General features: G+C 40.2%; 1 protein-coding gene and 1 pseudogene across 1 annotated transcript in view; one reads left to right on the forward strand and one right to left on the reverse strand.

The window, feature by feature from the left end:
- Window positions 1–1,191: 1,191 nt before the first annotated feature.
- Window positions 1,192–20,373, forward strand: part of RARS1 (arginyl-tRNA synthetase 1) — a 29,277-nt gene continuing 10,095 nt past the window's right edge. The window contains exons 1-11 of the mRNA XM_019965367.2: window positions 1,192–1,303; window positions 2,660–2,794; window positions 5,708–5,896; window positions 6,995–7,103; window positions 7,651–7,751; window positions 8,976–9,097; window positions 11,175–11,295; window positions 13,036–13,165; window positions 13,770–13,874; window positions 18,599–18,777; window positions 19,157–19,266. Of these exons, the coding sequence (XP_019820926.2) occupies window positions 1,259–1,303; window positions 2,660–2,794; window positions 5,708–5,896; window positions 6,995–7,103; window positions 7,651–7,751; window positions 8,976–9,097; window positions 11,175–11,295; window positions 13,036–13,165; window positions 13,770–13,874; window positions 18,599–18,777; window positions 19,157–19,266 (1,346 nt within the window). The 5' untranslated portion in view covers window positions 1,192–1,258. The remainder of the gene's footprint in view (window positions 1,304–2,659; window positions 2,795–5,707; window positions 5,897–6,994; window positions 7,104–7,650; window positions 7,752–8,975; window positions 9,098–11,174; window positions 11,296–13,035; window positions 13,166–13,769; window positions 13,875–18,598; window positions 18,778–19,156; window positions 19,267–20,373) is intronic.
- Window positions 8,131–8,647, reverse strand: LOC109562283 (large ribosomal subunit protein eL20 pseudogene; annotated as a pseudogene).

The raw sequence follows: 20,373 nt of genomic DNA on the forward strand, positions 1-20,373 counted from the left end.
TGCTTCTCTACAACTTCAAGAGTTTCCCCTGAGGTTAACCCCTTTAGCACCAAACAAAAGAAATTTATTTAGAAGATGGCCCTTTTTCCTGCTTTATTTCGAAGGTGGACATCTATCTGTCCATTGATTTGACCATCCACCAACTCATCCATCCTTCCCTCCATCCATTTTTCTCTCTTAGAGAAGTAAAAAGGTATCACAGGAACATATATTAACACTTGTGTTTGGGTTAAAAATAAAAATAAAAGCAAAGTTTAAAAATAAAAAAATGAAGAAAAAATGATATGAATTATTTGACTTGACAAAGAGAACTAGCTTTGCCAATTAATTAATATAGTGGAAATTTTTCATAAATTGCATGAGCTAAATTCACAGCTCCACAGTTTTGATGAAAATACATTAAGAGCACTTATAAAAGAAACAACATGCCAGAAAATAGTTCATCACAACTATTCAAATTTGTGGAAAGAGCTTTCAGATGTCAACTTTTAAAAGTCTGTAGGCTAGAGCATGAATTTTAAAAATTCTTATATGGGCCACAGAGGCAAAAATGTTTGGAGACCACTGTTTGAAGCTCTGCGGCTCCTGGGAAAAGTGAACAAGACAGTTAAGGCCTCTGTCTTCTCAGAACTTAATCCCAGATTAGCCGTTCAAAATTTTAATTCAAATGTTACCCGCTCAGAGAGACCTTCCCTAAGTCACCCTATCACATTATCTTCGTGGCAATTAAAACTGAGATTATTTATTTTTTTGTCTGGTTTATCTATTTACTCTAAAATGTAACCTCCATGAAAGCAGGAACCATGTCGGACTTGTCCAGCTGGTGTTTCAGAGCCTGGAATAGTGATGGCATATTAATGTGCATAATAAATGCTATTGGGTAAATAATTTTGTTGGTTCTGTACCCATTTCACGGAGGGTTAAATGAAGCCCTTCTTAAACGCAGGCTTTAGTAAGTCCCTCTGTCTAAATCCATTGAGCACAGAGCAGCTCTGGTCGGATTCCCCTCAAATTCTTTGCTGTCCTCCCCACGTGAGGCTCTGAAGGCTGCAGCCCTCATCCAGGCAGAAAATTCCCCGCGAATTTTCCTCGCAGTTTCTCCCAAATTCCACCAGGGGGCAGCAGAAGAGGAGACGACAACACCCAGCCAGCCAAGCGTGGCTGGGCAGGGCCGGGGAAGAAGGGGAGGGGTTCCGCTTCCGAGGGGGCTTACTGCTTCCGCTTCCGGCGACTTGGAGGTTAGGGCTCTGACGCGAGGATGGACGCCTTAGTTGCTCATTGCTCCGCGCGGCTGCTGCAGCAGGTAGTACCGCATGGGGCCGGTGGGGAGGTTTGAAATGGAGGCCCCAGGGCCCGGCTCCCGCCCTGGCAGCACCAAGACAACGGCAGCGAGGTGGGGACCGACCTGCTCCCTTCCGACAGGGGCAGCGGAGTCCCCATACACGGGCCTGTGCTGCCTCGGAGGTTAATGCCCTCCCAGGAACGCTTTCCAAGAGATGGGAGAGGAAGAACCCTGGGTTCCCAGGCCCGGGTGACAATGACGTCCAGCGAGGGGGAGGGTCCCCCTCTCTTTGACACCCCCCAAGCCAGCATCTACAGCGGGGCTGGAGCTTGGCGTGTCGAGTCCCGCCTCGACCAGTGCTCGTTCTTCCCCGAACACGCGCGCTCTGTTGGGGGAAGCGCGGGAACACACAAAGAGGAAAGTAGGGTGAGAGCAGGAGCCCTGGGCCCTGTTTGCAGCTCAGCACTCCGTTCTGTCCATGATACTGTGCAAGAGGAATCCTGAGATTCTTTTTTCTCAGCCCGTGTAGGGGCTGATTATCAAGCTGGGGTTTGCTTCTTGCCTTAAGTGTTCGTGGAGAAAGAACTGCAAGAGCTTGTCAAGAAGTGACAGTTTCCTTACATTCCAGGTGCAGGTGGGGAGGGGTGGGAGGATGGGGACCGCTTCATTGCTAAATCCGTCACAAGCTGGTCAAGTAAATTGTCACGTTCTTTATTATTTCGAGTCATATGGTCTTTTTCGGTGTGGGGACATAGGTATACTCTCAGTGGGTTGTGATAAGAAGAATGGAGATGATTTCTGAAAAGTGTTGAGCTCTGTGCCTGGAACACAGTATGCTCATTTATGGCACACTGTGTTTTTGTCTTTGCTGTAATTATGCCCAGATAAACAATCACATTTAAAGTGAGGAATCTCTCCTTGAATAACACAGTTTGGTAGCTTTATTTCTTTTGAATTGACATGTCTTTGGTTTGGGGTATTAGAGTAAAACATCTAGTCTAGGACTTAGGACACTGGAAACAGAGGATAAAAGGGGAAAGTCCTTTTGTCTCAGAAAAGGCAAAAGCAGAGGGACTTGAACCACAGAAGCAAGCCATCTGAAGGGGATCCGATTGCAGGCTTAAGACTCCTGTTCCTCCTCTCCAACACAAACAAATACTTTTTGCTTAGCAAGGATAGTATCAGTAATGTCATCAAAAAATGACATTGGTAATGTCATCAAAAACCACAACTTATCAAAGGCAAAGTCCTTAATTGCTATCACCTCTACCATGCCCAGATGGAGAGGAGGGGAGATAAGGAAGTAAGTTTATGGTTCAGTTTATCACATCTGGGAGTTATCAATCATGATGGACCAAGGTGGCTGTTCTTTCCTAGGAAAAAGAGATTAAGTTTCTGACTGCTGAAGTTGATCGGTTGAAAAACTACAGCTGTTCAGAAGCTTCTGCAGATTTGGAGAAGTTGCGGGAAGAAAATTTAAAATTAAAGTATCGACTGAATATCCTTCGAAAAGTGAGTACTCTGGGCTTTGGTTTCATTCTGCAATTTAAATTATTGTGTCTTTTTAAAAATCCTTGTTAGTGAAAATACTGAAAGGAATTTGGCAAAAGGACTTAAACCCTGTCCTTTTCCCCTGCATTAGACAAGTTAGGAGTAAGTTGTTGGTGCAGATAATGGAGAAATTGCTGTTTTCCTTCTGGGCCCTTTAAATGTTTCATCATACTAAGTGTGTAGCCAGCTTAATTTTCAGTAATTGCTTATATCAAGTCAAAATATTTTTAACTACACCCACAGTCCTTCTCTGCTTTAAGTTGGTTATTTTACAGTTTTATTTTTGTGTTTTACAGAGTCATATTTGTGGGAAGGTTCTTTTCCCGTTAGTATTTTGGAACATTTTTTCCCATGAAGCTTGTGTTGTATTGGTTATTTCATGACTTCATAATCTTAACAGTGTTTATTGATTTTGTCAGAAAATGGAGCTTGCTTCCGTTGGGGCTTTAATTTCTTGGCCTGCTCTTCAGGTCTACTGATGACACGTCCTGGGCGATGGTGACCTCACTCCCATGAGTGTTCGGCTCTGTGTGTTCTCTGCTACTTTCAGGCAGGCTGCACTGGCATTATACCTTCTTTCCAAAGCTTCCTCTTACTTATTCATCTTAGACTCTGCCTGCCCCACTGCCATGAAGTCTTTTTTTATTACCTCCTTTGAGTCTTCTAAAATAAAAAAATTACATTTCCAGGGAATTGTCCCCCAAATATCTCAACCTTTCTGATTACCTCGTTCATTCTGCACTTATTTATATTCATTTCTCTGTTTATTTCACGTCAACATTATTGTTAAATACCTGGTATGTGCTGGAAGCTGGGAGGGAGAAGGTACAAAAGGAAGTGTATTCTTTTGTTGTTGTTGTTGAAGTATAATTGCTTTACGACCTTCTATTAGTTTCTCCTGTACAACAACTATGAATCAGCTGTGTGTGTACACATACACCCTCTCTCTTGGACCTCCTTCCCACCCTCCAATCCTCTGCTACGCAACACATGTGTTATATCCTTCAAAAAGTGAGTACTCTGGGCTTTGGTTTCATCCTGCAATTTAAATTATGGTGTCTTTTAAAAAAATCCTTGTTAGCGAAGATTCTGAAATTTGATAAAAGGACTCAAACCCCATCCTTTCCCCCTGCATTACACAAGGTAGGAGTAAGTTGTTGGTGCACATAATGGAGAACTTGAACTCCCTGTGCTACTCCCTGTTCCCACTAGCTGTTTTATCCATGGACATGTATTTATGTTGAACCTAATTGCCCAGCCCAGCCCACCCTCCCTCTCCCACGCTTGCACATCCGTTCTCTACCTTTGCTTATCTATTCCTGCCCTGAAATCTAGATTTTTCTAGATTTCACATACATGCGTTATATACAATATTTGTTTTTCTTTCTCTGACTTACTACACTCTGTTTGACAGACTTAGGTCCATCCATATCTCTACAAATCTCCCCTTGAGCTGTCATGTTCTTTTCAAGATTAAGTCTTACGTTAGTATTTATTAGAAAAACAGGTACCTTTTTTCATCAGTGACAATGTTAAGGTTGCTATGTGATGGTGCTCTTATTACAAAATCACAGATTTTGAGTTATCTCCTGATGCTAATTTTCTTATAAGTTCTGTTGTTTTAGGAGGGTGTTTTAGTTAGTTTGGGTTTTTTTTGCATAATGTGATGTTTCAGAATGCTTATATTGAATTGTAGCAAAGATGCTTATACCATATGTAGTATTTCTTCACCTCATGGAACTTAACATTTTAAAGGAGAAGAGAGTGTTCACCTTGAATCCTGGCTTTGCCTCTTCCCTTTATCATTTTTAGCAAGTTACTTAATCTCTAACCCACAAGGAAATGGTGATAGTAGTCACAAACTCCATTTTTGTTATGTAGGTGACGTAAGGCAATGCACATAAATAAAGCACTTGACTCCGCTCTTGACACTTGAATCACTCAGGAGCGCTCAGTTCAGTACTGCTCGAATAATAGTTTTCATTATTGTTGCCATTCATATTACACATCGACACTTTGACTAATGTAAACTCATGATTAGTGTGTAGACAGCACGTTCGTCTGTCTCTTTAGGCCATATCTACTCAGTCACCAGCCATCTTGACCTGCTACATGGCGGGTACAGGGCTAGGTGCCAGAACTTTTGTTGTTTAGTTGCTTGTCCAACACTTCTGCAACCACACGGACCGTCATCTATCGGGATAGAACCATAAATAAGACACTTTCTTTGCAAAAGAATATTTAGAGAAATTTCAGATCTGTCCAAACACAGATAATTTGGAGAAGGTATGAAAAGTGCAATAATGGAGGTAATTAATTAATTATATACCATCTTAAATGAGTGTATTCCACTTCTGAGAAGGTGAGAGATAGGAAGTACCACGGGGTTATTTTGCAGGAAGACAAAACAATCTGTTACTCTGATACATTAATATTACCCATCAGTATTTTTGACCTGTTTCATTTCATGCTTGAAAGGGTCAGCGTTTTAATGAAGAGATTAAATGTTTTTATTGTTTTTGTCCATAGAGCTTTCAGTTCCAGCATTTGATAGGAAGTTATTTAGGATTGATTTTATATTATTTTCTCGGTGCTTTAGGAAGCTGAGAAAATCATCAGCCCCTTACTCCCTATTGCTGGCTTCTGTTATATTAAATAACTGTAGAAAGAAAGTACATGGGGAATTTTTACATGTATGTCTTAGATGCTGTGGGATAGACTTGTCCTATTAATGCTTCTCAGCACATCCTAAATATGAGAGTGTTACACTAGGAGTGTGTGTTACCTTTCAGTTTCAAGATACTTGAAGGCTTCTCAAAATATTTGGGAAATTTTTGTATAAAGTTTATTAACATTTACATTCTTTTCTTACAGAGTCTTCAAGCAGAAAGGAACAAACCAACCAAAACTATGATTAACATTAATAGCTGCCTGGAAGAGGTCTTTGGTTGTGCCATTAAGGCTGCCTATCCAGTTTTGGAAAATCCTCCACTGATTGTGACTCCAAGTCAGCAGCCCAAGTTTGGGGACTATCAGTGTAATAGTGCTATGGGCATCTGTCAGGTAATTATATTATTATAAAGCATTCTTTGTGCTTTGATTTTCTTAAGCATGACAGTTATCATTGCGTGCGTGCGTGCTCAGTCATGTCTGTCTCTTTTGCAACCCCATGGACTGTAACCCGCCAGGCTCCTCTGCCTGTGGGATTTCTCAGGCAAGAATACTGAAGTGCATTATCATTTCCTTCTCCAGGGAGCTTCCTGACTTGGGGATCAAACCCACGTCTCCTGCATCAGCAGGCAAATGCTTTACCACTGAGCCACCCGGGAAGCCCATAATTATCATTTACATAAATAATAGAGCATTGTATCCTCAGTAAAAACATTTTCCACAGTTCTGAAAAGCTTGAGGAAAGGGACTGTGTGTTTTTAATGTTTAAAAAGCACAAATTTTAATATTTAAATTATATATACTCAGTATTTAAGGAAATAGCTGATACTGTTTTGGCACATTCCTCCTTTTGTGTCCAGGATAACTGACTTATTGTTGAGGAATTAGAAGTTAGCTAATTAGCACCAGCATTCCCATCAAATATTTGATGGAGATGTGTCTGTGAGATAGGCTTGTGTATTTCATGTTCAGTCAGAGGAGTTCCCTGTTTCTAATAGCTAATGTGTTAGTAGTTTATTGCGCTTGGTTTGGGACTTTTTGATTTCTTTTCATTGCTGAATAGAAAGGCTTCATCTAAAGAGATCAGATTTTTTCCTGGATAATTTTTGTGTGTCTGTGCTGGAGTTAAGTTTATAAGGGTGCTATTTACTACTCAAATCTGAATATTGCACACTTTCATGATTTGAAAATTAGAAATGTAAATATTCTGGAACAGGCATCATAACTAAAGACTTCAAAAGTCTTCCTTAAGAAGTTCTAGACAGCTGTGGCAGCTCATTCTGAAAAGAGATCCTGTGGTTTTGGCACTTTTCCATTCCCCCGGCACTGTTGCTGTCTGATGCTTTAATCTCGCTCTCTTTACAAGGTCACTGGTCTCTGCTGCTGCCTTCTAATGAGTCTTGTGTCAGTTGAATCTGATGCTTTGTCAGCTGTGCGTTTTCTAGTAATTTGCTGAGACCTGTTGTGTAATCAATCATTTATGTTTTATAGATGCTTAAAACCAAGGAACAGAAAGTTAATCCAAGAGAAATTGCTGAAAACATTGTCAAACACCTCCCAGACAATGAATATATTGAGAAAGTTGAAATTGCTGGTCCTGGTATGTCATAATGTACTCTAAAGTAGTTCTATTGATTGCTGAGTCCTTTTGAAATAAGAAAAGAAAACCAATTTAAATATAAACATAAGGTTAAAACTCATGTACTGAACAAGATGATGAAAACACCTTGGATTGGGAGTTAGGAAACTGAGGTTTTAAACGAGACTTACTCACCTGGTTGTGGATGAGTTACTTTATTGCCTTGTCACTCAGTTTCTCATCAGCAAAAAGGAGATAGTGATGGCAGATACTCTGTGGCAGAAGGATCGTTTATTTTCTGTTAAGAGTTAAATCATTCGCTGGGAGTGAAGGGGTCCTGCATTAAGTAGGAAGCTTTCAGGAAAGTGGTGAAACTAGATGTGGAAACAGGGAGCTCATAAGAGGGCTCAAGCCAAGGCCCCAGGTGCTGTTGGAAGCCTGAAAAGTTTCACCAGAGCCACACTAGGGTTCTGGAGCCAGCATAAGTGAAATTGAGAAGTGCTTTGGGAGTAGCAATCTTCAAAGTTGGAAGCTATCTAATTTTTTTCTCTTCTCTGTTTTTCTTTAGGTTTTATTAATATCCACTTAAGAAAGGGCTTTGTATCACAACAGTTGACCAATCTCTTGGTGAATGGTGTTAAAATACCTTCCATTGGAGAGAACAAAAAGGTATATGTATATTTTTTGATTGATAGCATAATACATTAGAACTCTATTAGCTGTAGCTAAAAATGGCTTTCACTTTTTATATTGAGATTTAACTATTCATATTTTGAGATTATGAACATAGCTGTGAAGTAACCTATCCACTGGGTCTTTTTGTTTTTTTGAAGTCTGGGATCTTCTGCCAGCCTTCAGTAGGTGATCTGTAGGAGTTGCTCCACATGCAGATGTATTTTTGATGTATTTGTGGGGAGGAAGACGATCTCCATATCTTAGTCCACCACTATCTTGAAAGTTCCCCCTTCCCCTGGGTTTTTTTTTTTTGTTTCCGGTTTTCCCACTTGAGTTTTATTTGGGCAGACCCGGGGACAGAGAGGGCCTACACCTAAGAGAAGGTGTTGGGCCTCTTGTTGGCGAAGTGTGGCTTGTGCTGGCAACGGAGGGCCTGGTGCGGCAGTGGGAACCTGATCTTGGAGTCTTGGGACTGCTTGACCGCTGGTCGGCGGCACTTGCTGGCTGCGATCTCCTCCACCTTCACGATCTGGATTGAGTGGGCCCAGGCTTGGTGCCAGTGCCCATGTCTCGGTAGCCCTGGGTGATGGCACCAGCTGTGGTCAGGTCCTGCTACTCCCAGTGCATGCTGTGGGAGTCACAGTGCAGCCAGATGCTGAAGTTCTTCACCCAAAGGGGAGATTTCTAACACCTGTCCACAGTAGACCATTTCCCCTGAGGATTTCTTCATCGTCTTCAGTGGAGACACAAAAGTACCAGAAGCGGGACTTGGCAACAGCGTGATTAGGCGCAAAAATTCTCATACGATAGAGGGGCAGCATGCAGCATTTGGGGGTCGGCAGGCAGCACCCCACCACCTTATACTCACAGAGTGTCCCTGAGGCCTTCATGGTGCTCTACCCACAATTGCCACCACCCTCGAAAAAGCTCCCCTGGGTCTTGATTGCTATATGATTTTTGTTTTCATTCCCCAAGGCATTTGAGGTAGCCAACTGATATTTATGAGTTGTCTCTGAAATAAAGAATAGATAACTTATTTAAACAGATTTGATTATTTTTCAATTAATGATGGACAAGTTCCATCAGAAATCCTAATAGTTGCATTACAATCCAAGCTAATGTTTAAGCCTTGTTTATTATTAAATGTTATTAATGAATGTGTTAGCAAAAGAAAATGTTTATATCCCTCTCTAAAAAAATCTTTACTATTTATCCCAGGTTATAGTTGACTTTTCCTCTCCCAACATAGCTAAAGAGATGCATGTAGGCCACCTTCGGTCAACAATCATAGGCGAGAGCATGTGCCGCCTCTTTGAGTTTGCAGGATATAACGTGCTGAGGTACGTACTCTTGCCTTTCTTTGGAGATTTCTATAGAAAAGAAAGTTATCACTAGAGAAAGAACCTTTGATTAAATCAGTGATTCTTAAGTGTCTGCTTCATAATCACCCATTAGGCTTTTAAATTATATCTTTGGCCCCTCCTTTGGACTAATAGCTATTAAGACTTGGGGTGGATGTAGAACCAAGGGGAAAACTCCCTCATTTATTGCACAGATATTCCTTGAGTGCCTCCTGTATACTGCTGCTGCTAAGTCGCTTCAGTTGTGTCTGACTCTGTGCGACCCCATAGATTGCAGCCCACGAGGCTCCCCCGTCCCTGGGATTCTCCAGGCAAGAACACTGGAGTGGGTTGCCATTTCCTTCTCCAATGCAGGAAAGTGAAAAGTGAAAGTGAAGTCACTCAGTCGTGTCTGACTCTTCTCGACCCCATGGACTGCAGCCTACCAGGCTCCTTTGTCCATGGGATTTTCCAGGCAAGAGTACTGGAGTGGGGTGCCATTGCCTTTTCCGTCCTGTATACTAGAAGTATATATTTTAGTGGGAGACGTAAGCAAGAAACAGATTGTACTGGACCTTGTAGCCCATGGTAGGAAATTGCAGTTTTATTAAATGCAGTGGAAAGCTTTTGGAGAGTCTTAGTAGGGCATATAATCTGATTAGAGATTGCCCTGGTTTCTTCAAATAAACTAGGCAAAGAAGGGAAAAGGAACTATAGTAATTAATTAGAAGTCTGTTTTAATAATCCAGCTAAGAGTTGACTCATTGGAAAAGACTGATGTTGGCAGGGATTGGGGGCAGGAGGAAAAGGGGACGACAGAGGATGAGATGGCTGGGTGGCATCACCGACTCAATGGATTTGAGTTTGAACAGGGAGGCCTGGCGTGCTGCGATTCATGGGGTCACAAAGAGTCGGACACGACTGAGCAACTGAACTGAAGAGGTGATCTGATGGTTTGAGGTTAGATGAAAGCAGTGAGGAATGAGAAGTGATTGGATTGATATATTTTGATGAATTTTGTCCACTGATATTTGCTAAGTCACTTCAGTCGTGTCCGACTCTGTGTGACCCCATAGACAGCAGCCCACCAAGCTCCCCCGTCCCTGGGATTCTCCAGGCAAGAACACTGGAGTGGGTTGGCATTTCCTTCTCCAATACATGAAAGTGAAAAGTGAAAGTGAAGTCCCTCGGTCGTGTCCGACTCTTAGCGACCCCATGGACTGCAGCCCACCAGACTCCTCCATCCATTGGATTTTCCAGGCAAGAGTACTGGAGTGGGGTGCGATCGCCTTCTCTGATATTTGGGAACTACTAAATTATACTGAAATAATTGGTTGAAAAGTTACGTTTTCATAAAATTATGGTAATGACCAACATTGACCTGACTGCCACTCTCCCAGTTAACTAAGCAATAAACAGATCACAGTCCATTCATAGGAACTTCATTCAGCAAATCCTGTAGGCCAGGTGTTTGCAGGCTCATTATTGGGTATCTAATGACAAACATAACAGACCTTGTCTTTGCCTCTCAGACCAGATGAGGAAACACCTTCATAAAAAGAACACTACTAAACATGATGTACTGGCACTTAATGTTTGTGGTTCCTAATGGAATATCAGTTCAGTTCAGTCGCTCAGTTGTATCCAACTCTTTGCAACCAACCCCACGGACTGCAGCATGCCAGGCTTCCCTGTCCGTGACCAACTCCTGGAGCTTGCTCAAACTCAAGTTCATTGAGTCGGTGATGCCATCCAACCATCTCATCCTCTGTCGTCCCCTTCTCCTCCCATCTTCAATCCTTTCCCAGCACCAAAGTCTTTTCAAATGAGTCAGCTCTTCACATCAGGTGGCCAAAGTATTGGAGTTTCAGCTTCAGCATCAGTCCTTCCAATGAATATTCAGGACTGATTTCCTTTAGGATTGGCTGGTTTGATCTCCTTTCAGTCCAAGGGACTCTCAGGAGTCTTCTCCAACTCTACAGTTCAAAAGCATCAATTCTTTGGCACTCAGTCTTCTTTATAGTCCAGTTCATGTTTATCATTTTTAAGTGGTTTTATGTTCTGTGTCTGATACTAGATTAAACCATGTAGGAGACTGGGGAACCCAGTTTGGCATGCTCATTGCTCACCTGCAAGATAAATTTCCAGATTACCTAACAGTTTCACCTCCCATTGGGGATCTTCAGGCTTTTTATAAGGTTTGGTGCCATTTATTTTTGTATTATTTGTGTGTCTATCAATTATCATAATTGTTTTCCTTAGGGAGTTTTAAATGGTATTTGAAGCTATTATGGGGTTAAATAAAAGTTGCTCCATTCTCTGTTCCTCATTGTAGCATGTTTGCTTTTATTGGTGTATGTTAAAAATTTAAATCTACAGCATTACCCATTCTTACGTGAATTTAGGAGTTTGTTAGTCAAAGTACATTTTAGTATTTCAAAATTTTGATGCTGCTGTTATCTTCCTGATTCTGTATGTTTTGAAAGCATTATTAAGTATAAACAGTTTTTTAAAGACAAATTTACCATAAACCATAATTTTAAATAAATCACTGTAGTAAACAGTCTTTGACTCTTTCACTTATCCGTATATAAACTTTTATTATATCAATTGTGGTTATAGTAACATTTTTGTATTGTACCTATTTAAAGTTTTATCATACTCTTTCATGTTAATTTGTGACCACATCTTATTTTGGATTTGTAGACCAAAGTGTATGCTCCTTATTATTTGGTTTCCCCCCCCATTTTGGGGATGCTCAGTAAGTAACTTCATGTTTTTACTTGTAGGTTTACTTGTAGGTTGTACCTACATGTTTCTACATGTAAGTTTTCTCATTTTTAAAATTGTTTTCTTATGATAGAGTCCCAAGAATAGGATTACTGTATTAAGAAGTAATATAGTACTTAAAACTTTTTTTGGTTGGTTGGTAACTGGCTTTTTTACAGGTTTTTTTTTTAATCTTTTGGTATGTATTTTCTAATGAAAAGATTGAAAATTGTTTACTGGTATCAGTTAAGTGAGATAGCTATAATCTGCTGGAATTCTGTGCACTGAATACAATGGGCAAATCTATTAATGCCATATAATATTTAAAACACATTGCTGAATTTTAATACCAAGGATAAAAGAAAAACCATATATTTATAGTTTTTAAAACATACAGATCTGTGATTGCAAAGAGATACCTAGAATTTTCATCAGAATGTTATTGCTGGTTAGTTTGGGATAGGGTTAACAATATTTTTTTAATAAGCACGTTTTGCTTTCAAAGTAGATAGGAACCAGTGAAAGCAATTTTTTTTATTTTTGGTTGCTCAGGGTCTTTGTTGCTCCACACGGGCTTTCTCTGGCTTCAGCCGCGGGGTCTCCTCTCTAGTTGCACGCTGGCTTCTCTCGTTGCAGAGCCCACGCTTGAGGCTCTCGGGCGTCAGTAGTTGTGGCGCACAGGCTTAGTTGCCCCACAGCGTGTGGCGTCTTCGCAGACCAGGGATCAAACCTGTGTCCCCTGCACTGGCACGCAGATTTTTATCTGCTGTGTCACCAGGGAAGTCCATGATTTTATTTTTAATTACCACCCCCCCAAAAAAAAATTATTTAGAATGGAAATTAGAACCTGGAAAATTCAGCCTCATGTGTTAGCTGTACATTGTCATTCTCCCGGAACACAAGCACTAGTGTGAACTGGAAAGGTGGAGGTAGCATTGTGATCAAATGTTACATTTTTAAGGAAAATTATTTCAGAAGTAATAATTGGGTTTTATTAGCACATTCATTTATAACAACATTCTTTGACTGTTGAGATAGAACACTTGTTCAACAGATCTAAATTTTTACTTCCTCTGTTTTTTTGTGGGATTTTTTCTTTTTTTTTAGAAATGTGTTTTATCTAGAAATATGGGGCTGATTGTTTACAAACCTTGCCTTTTTTAATATAGGAATCCAAGAAGAGATTTGATACTGAGGAGGAATTTAAGAAGCGAGCATATCAGTGTGTTGTTTTGCTCCAGAGTAAAAATCCAGACATCATAAAAGCTTGGAAACTCATCTGTGATGTCTCCCGCCAAGGTAAGCTTCTGGGCTTTGTTTATTTTTCCAGCGAATACTACTGCATGTAGTTTCTTGAGTATTCAGAATTGACTTTGAATGACGTATTAAATATTCAAGGGCTAACAAATAGATTTTTTTTTCTTACATATTTTCTGAAATTGAAACTACAAAGAAAGTTTATTTATAAAGACAGGCAGGTGCAAAATTTAATTTCTTTAGAAGTCAGGAAAAATTAGTTAGAAAAAAAGTAGAAAGGAAAAAGATGCTATTCACATTAAGCATCCGAAGCTATAAAATCCTTACAAATAAATCTATCCAGAAATATGTAGGGCTAAAATGAAGGGAAATACACACCAGGGTGGAACAGAATGTTTGGGTAGAGTGTCATGCCACGTCCCCTAGTTCTCCATATTCATTTATGGTTTCAAGACAGTTCTGAGTGTTCAGACTTGACAGTGTTATCTGAAAGGTCACTTTGAAGAACAGATGAACACGAATAGCCAGTAGATCTTTGGAAGAGGCTGGTGGCTGTTTTGCCACACGAGGCAGTAAAATGTATTGTGTTACTGTAGGTTATCTTTTTAAATTATACATTCTCTTTATTTTATGACTTTTTCCCTAGAGTTTAATAAAATCTATGAGGCATTGGACATCTCTTTAATAGAGAGGGGAGAATCCTTCTATCAAGATAGGATGCATGATATTGTAAAGGAGTTTGAAGATAGAGGTAAGCACTCTTTTTTTATTTTTAACTTGATTGTACAAATTTTCAAACATAGGCAAAAGCAGAGAGAATATTATAGTGACATCCCAGCTTCATGCACTTGTCACCAACTTAATTATGAACACAGGCAGACCTTATTGTGTCTGTTACCTTCCTGTACACTGCTTATATAATTTCTTCTATAACTGCTTTGGTTTGTCTCTGAAACAACAGACCCTTCATCCCACCTCAAAACCATGATAGCGTTATCACTCCATGACAATTAATACTTCTTTCTTTTTTTTTTTTAATTTGTTATTTGGCTACGTCAGGTCTTAGTCACATCATGTGGAATCTTTCATTGCAGTGAACGGACTCTCTTGTGGCACGTGGCCTTCAGTAGTTGCTCTGTGCCCTGGTCCACTGGCTTAGTTGCTCTGTGACGTGTGGGATCTTAGTTCTTTGACCAGGGATTGGATCCTAGTTCCCTGACCAGGGATTGAACCCATGCCCCTGCATTGCAAGGCAGATTCTTAATCACTGGACCACCAGAGAGAAGTCCCAATGATTTCTTAATAGCAAGTCATGAGTTCACATTTCCTAAGCTGATTCAGAGTCTGCACATTACATTTGTTTAATATAAAATTTGTTAAGTCATGGGTTTCTCTCCATAGCCCCACACTTCTTTCTCATTTATTATTGAAGAAACTAGGCCATTTGTCTTACAGAGATTTCCGTATGGTGTTGTGTGGCATAATTCCTCTATCTGTATTTTCTAAAGAGGCTAGATTAAACTCTGATTTGTGTTTTCTTTTCTTGTTTTGTCTTGTTTATTTGTGAGAATGCCACTTTTTAGTTGACTCTCTTGTTACGATGTTAAGATGAATTAGTGGGTTCAGGTATTGTCAACCTGATCTGTCCTTTAATTTCCCCATTAGACTTTCCTCTAGTGGTTTTAGCCGCTATTGATGGTCATGACTTGGTTCTGTTGTTTTATTGGAGGTTGGGAATACAGCATTCTGTCGTTTCTTGGTTTGTTACCTGGAATTCTCCTGTGCAGAACTTTGTCGCATAATCATTTTGGTTAACCAGAGGTACGGTTCATAGGCAAACAGTATAAATGCTTGGTTCTTTATTTTTATTTACCAGTTTACAGAATAGTAAACTAGTTTCTTAATATCTTCCAGATGTAACAACTGGATTATTTTTAGCATTATTGTAAATTAGGTTTAATATATTTTATATTTTCCAACTGTTTGCCTTTATTTTTTTAATATTCAAATTGTCTTGTATTTCGCTAATGGTAGTCTCAAGTGGCTTTCCATTTTTTCCCCCTTGACCCTTAGAGTTTTTGATAGTTTACTTGTTTTCTGGACACAATATTTCAGGATAAGTTTGTACATTTCCTGCCTTAATTGTGGATTCAGCTCTTCTGTTATCTCCAGGGAAGCTTAGTTCCTTGAATGAGAAATGATACTTACTAATCACATTCTGGAAACTTAAGGACCATACTTTTAAGATAAGGAATTTTTAAAAATTGTTTTAACTTGAGATATAGTTGATTTACAATTAATTTCTGCTTTACAGCAAAGTGACTCAGTTATATATATAAATTTTTTTTCATATTTTCCATTGTGATTTATCACAGAATATTCATCTTAGTTACCTGTGCTATATGATAGAACCCTGTTTACCCGTTCTGTGTATAGCAGTTTGGAACTACCAACTCCAGACCCCCTTCCCTCCCTCTAACTACAAGTCTGTTCTCTGTGAGTCTGTTTCTCTTTCGCAGGTAGGTTCATTTGTGTCATGTTTTAGAGCCCACGTGTACGTTATATCACGATTTTGTCTCTGTCTGACTGCACTCAGTATGACAGTCTTTAGGTCTATCTGTGTTACTGTTAATGGCATCTCTGCCGAGGTCCAGCCCCGGCTGATCCAGGGTATTCGAAGGAGAGACGGCTTCAGCGACCTATTCAAATGTTAATTAGAGATAGAAAGAGTAATAGAATGAGGATAGCTCAGTAGGAAAATTCAGTGGAGAAAAGAAGCTGAGTAGCTTGGTTTACGTGGAAAATCAATATAACCCGTGACACCAGGTTAGCTCTGACCACGGAAGCCGCAGGCGCCCTCTCGAATAGCGGAAGGTGCCCACCTTAGACACCTTCTTGAGTGGGTCTTAGAAGCCCAGGCAAATAAATGGTCGCAGAGGATTTCCACGCTCCAGATGGAGACTCAGCTGGAAATTGAGGGGAAGAATGACATGGGGAGACCAAGCTTTGGTGAGCAAGGCCCGTAGCTTTATTTTCAACAGGGGCTTTTATACCCTAAGTTACACATAGAGGATAATAGGGGATGCAAAGTCAGCAGTCTTTGATCCTTATCAAAAACCAGGGTTTCTTTCCTGCAGATTTATCGTATACAAATGGTTTAGGTGATTTACATCATCTTCTGGCCAGAAGGCCTATTAACATTTTATGACTCTTGACAAAGACTGATTTTCTCTAAGAGTAATTATTTTAAGGTTTGGCGCCATCTTCCGAAGGTGTTAGATAAAATTGCATTCCTATAGGGCGGATGTGTAATGGGTTTACAACAAAGGAAAGAATTTATTACCTTAAGGGTCTAAAGTTGCTAACACCAAGGCCACTACTTATGTTTTCTACATACCAACTATTAATTAATACACATTCAAGGATACAGTACAGAGGATGTGGAAACTTGGCAGCAAGCATTGGCTCATCAATGAAATCTTTTACTAGTTTTATTCTGACAGTTTCTAACTCTCTGAGAAGCTCTAAGCTATTTGAATATCTTAAGCTTCCCATGCCTCTCGAGGCTGGGAGACTGTAAACAATCGTATGCATAGCTGTAGGAGCCCGGGTAAATTTGTCAGGCGAGTTAGAGAGCCATCTGAGGGGTTTGGATTTAAACACTCCTAATTGCCCAGGAACTTTATTAATTGGAGCTGTAAGTTAACTCTTTGACAGAGAGAGGGAGATGGTGGTGGGGGACAGCCCCCAGTAAAGTCCGAGGTGAGAGCACAAAGCAATAAAGTAGGCAGACTCTGGCTTTTTTGGGGGGGGGTAGATGCTCGAGAATATCCAGGGGGACTCCTGAGGCTCGATCTCGCCTTTGCGTATGCCGAGCCTCCTTCCTCATGACCTTTGTCACGAGTGGAATGCCTCACCGGCTCCCGGCACATCTCATTCTTTTTTATGCCTGAGTAGTGTCCCGTTGTATGTGTACGTCATGTCTTCTTTATCCACTCATCTGTCAATGGATATTTAGGTTGTTTCCATGGCTGTTATGAATAGTGCTGCTGTGAAGACAGGGGTGCATGCATCCTTTTGAATTATAGTTTTATCCAGATATATGCCCAGGAATGAGATTGCTGGATCATACAGCAACTCTAGTTTTTGTTTATTGGGGAACCTCCATACTGTTTGCCATAATGGCTGCACCTGTTTATATTCCTGCCAATAATGTAAGAAGGTTCCCTTTTCTCTACACCCTCTCCAGAATTTGTTATTTGTAGACGTAGGTAAAAAGATTTTAATAATGAGAAAAGAAGCTGGCCATGTTAGTCATGCTAGCAGAAAGGAGGAATTCACCAAAGCAAGGCAAAGCAAGTGTGGGGTCCTTAGAAATAGTTTAGGATATTGGAGGGAAACTGTATTCCTTGCTGTAAGGGGAAGATGAGAATCCAGATTGTCATAATGTGAGAAACACTTTAATTGTGACATTATTTTGTACTCATAACAAGAAAAGTAATGTCCATTAAAGAAAGAAAAGAAGCACAAAGAAATTAGTAACTTCCCAAGGTCACATAGCTAATAACTGCTAAGTCAAGATTCAAACCTGGGCAGTGTGGCTTCAGAGTTTGTTTTTAACCAGGATTTTATACTGCTTTCACCCTACCAAGCATCAGTTTTCTAAAATGTTAAAAAAGGAAAAAGGCAATAGTAATAGTATTTACTGCATAGAGTTATTGTGAAGGTTGAATTTAAGACTCAATATAGTGTTTAGCATATAGTAAACACACTGAGGAGAAGGAAATGGCAACCCACTCCAGTGTTCTTGCCTGGAAAATCTCATGGATGAGGAGCCTTGTGGGCTGCAGTCTGTGGGGTTGCTAAGAGTCTGACATGACTGAGCAACTTAACTTTCACTTTTCACTTTCATGCATTGGAGAAGGAAATGGCAACCCACTCCAGTGTTCTTGCCTGGAGAATCCCAGGGACGGGGGAGCCTGGTGGGCTGCCGTCTATGGGGTCGCAGAGTCAGACATGACTGAAGCAACTTAGCAGCAGCATACTCTGAAATATGGCTGATTTTACCATCATGTTCCTTATTGTCCCTTCTTGCATCCAAGAATTTTGCCTTTTTCATCATGTGTATGAACATGATTTTATTTTTTCCATTTTACTAGTCATTTCAATGCTGAATCCTGCCATGTTTGTGCCCTGAACTCTGTTGTAGTTGTAACTCGAAAACTAAATAAATGAATACATTTTAAGAGGTAATGATAGAAATTGCATCTTTCTCCCAAAGGAAGCTATGGCTCCTGCTTGAAAGCAAAGCACAGATTGCCATGTTTTGTGTCTGCTGGGCAGGTGGACGACTCCTCATAGACTGAAATGCTCTACGAAGAGTTTGGCAGCCAGGTGTCGTGTTACTTTGGGGAACTACCAGAAACACTCCCTGGGTGCCCAGACACAGTTTTCTCTTTTTCTCTTTTCTTCTAGGATTTGTGCAAGTGGACGATGGCAGAAAGATTGTGTTTGTTCCAGGATGTTCTGTACCATTAACCATAGTAAAATCGGATGGAGGTTATACCTATGATACATCTGACCTGGCTGCCATTAAACAAAGACTGTTTGAGGAAAAAGCAGATATGATCATCTATGTGGTGGACAATGGACAAGTAAGTTTGTACATTTGTATCAACTTGCATTGTCTGATTGGAGGTAAGGCAGTATGGTGAAGCATTTGGCACTCAAAAACCCTGTAAATTTTCCTCAAAGACGGAAATTCAGAAAAGTGATATGAGAGAGAGAGCAGGGTTTGAATTTGGCCAAACTTGTTCACTTCTCAGTTTTCCCACTTGTCTCTGTAAACTAGGAAGGATGTTCCCTTATTCTCATATATAAGGAATAAAGAAGAGCTTCTATAACTTTACTTGCCTTAAAAGGTTAGTGAGTGATTTGAATTTTACAAATCTTTATTCCTAAGTAGAAGAGCTTTAAGTCATTTTTTAAATTAGAAAGTTTAGCAAGTAACTTTCTCTTTCTATTTCTTTATAGTCCTTACACTTCCAGACAGTATTTGGTGCTGCTCAAATGATTGGTTGGTATGACCCTGCCGTAACTCGAGTGTCTCATGCTGGATTTGGTGTGGTGCTGGGGGAAGACAAGTAAGTCTGCAAATGTGAAGGTGGTAACAGCGCCCGACCCCCAGATTCTTCAGTAGAGACCATTTCATTTGATACCAGAGTCTGTATAAGCTGTAGTATGTACGCAGCCAAGCTGTTCCGTACCTGTGTCTCATCACTGCCAGAGTGCAGCCTTTTAGGAAGAATTGAGAGATTTTTACATCTTCCATTTAATATTGTCTTAGGATCCCTTAGTTATTTAATTACCACATCATTTTTGATTTGGAGACATGGCCTAAATTCTGCCATCACATAAAAGTGGGTGATGTTTCTAAAAGCTTCATGAAGTAGCTCAAGGTGCTTAACACGCCAATGTGCAAAAATCCTAATTAAGTTTATAGCCTGCTGCTGCTGCTAAGTCGCTTCAGTCGTGTCCGACTGTGTGTGACCCCATAGACAGAAGCCCACCAGGCTCCCCCGTCCCTGCTGGGATTCTCCAGGCAAGAACACTGGAGTGGGTTGCCATTTCATTCTCCAATGCATGAAAGTGAAAAGTGAAAGTGAAGTAGCTCGGTCGTGTCCTACTCTTCGTGACCCCATGGACTGCAGCTACCAGGCTTCTCCGTCCATGGGATTTTCCAGGCAAGAGTACTCCTAGCCCTACCCAAATAAATGTCAGGGTATTTATTTTAGATGTAAGGTTATATGCAGACAAAATACCTTAGATCAAACATATAATTCTGTATAGCTGCACTTTTTTTGTAATTGGAAGACACCTGGTCCTTAAGGTATTCACAGTCCTAAGAAAGTGCTAAAAATCAAACACGTGAGTATTGCTTTAGAGTATCTTATTTTCCTGTTTTGTTTTCTTTTGACTAACATTTAGATGATTATTCCTACAATTGGGAGAAAATTACCACATTTACTTTTTTTTTTTTTGCCTTGGAAGTCTCTATTTTTTTATTTTTATTTTTTTTCATTTTAAATTTAAATTTATTTATTTTAATTAGAGGCTAATTACTTTACAATATTGTATTGGTTTTGCCATACATCAGCATGAATCCTCCACGGGTGTACACGTGTTCCCAATCCTGAACCCCCCTCCCACCTCCCTCCCCGTACCATCCCTCTGGGTCATCCCAGTGCACC

Source organism: Bos indicus, chromosome 7 (assembly GCF_029378745.1).
Source record: "Bos indicus isolate NIAB-ARS_2022 breed Sahiwal x Tharparkar chromosome 7, NIAB-ARS_B.indTharparkar_mat_pri_1.0, whole genome shotgun sequence".
In the NCBI taxonomy this organism is placed as follows: Eukaryota; Metazoa; Chordata; class Mammalia; order Artiodactyla; family Bovidae; genus Bos; species Bos indicus.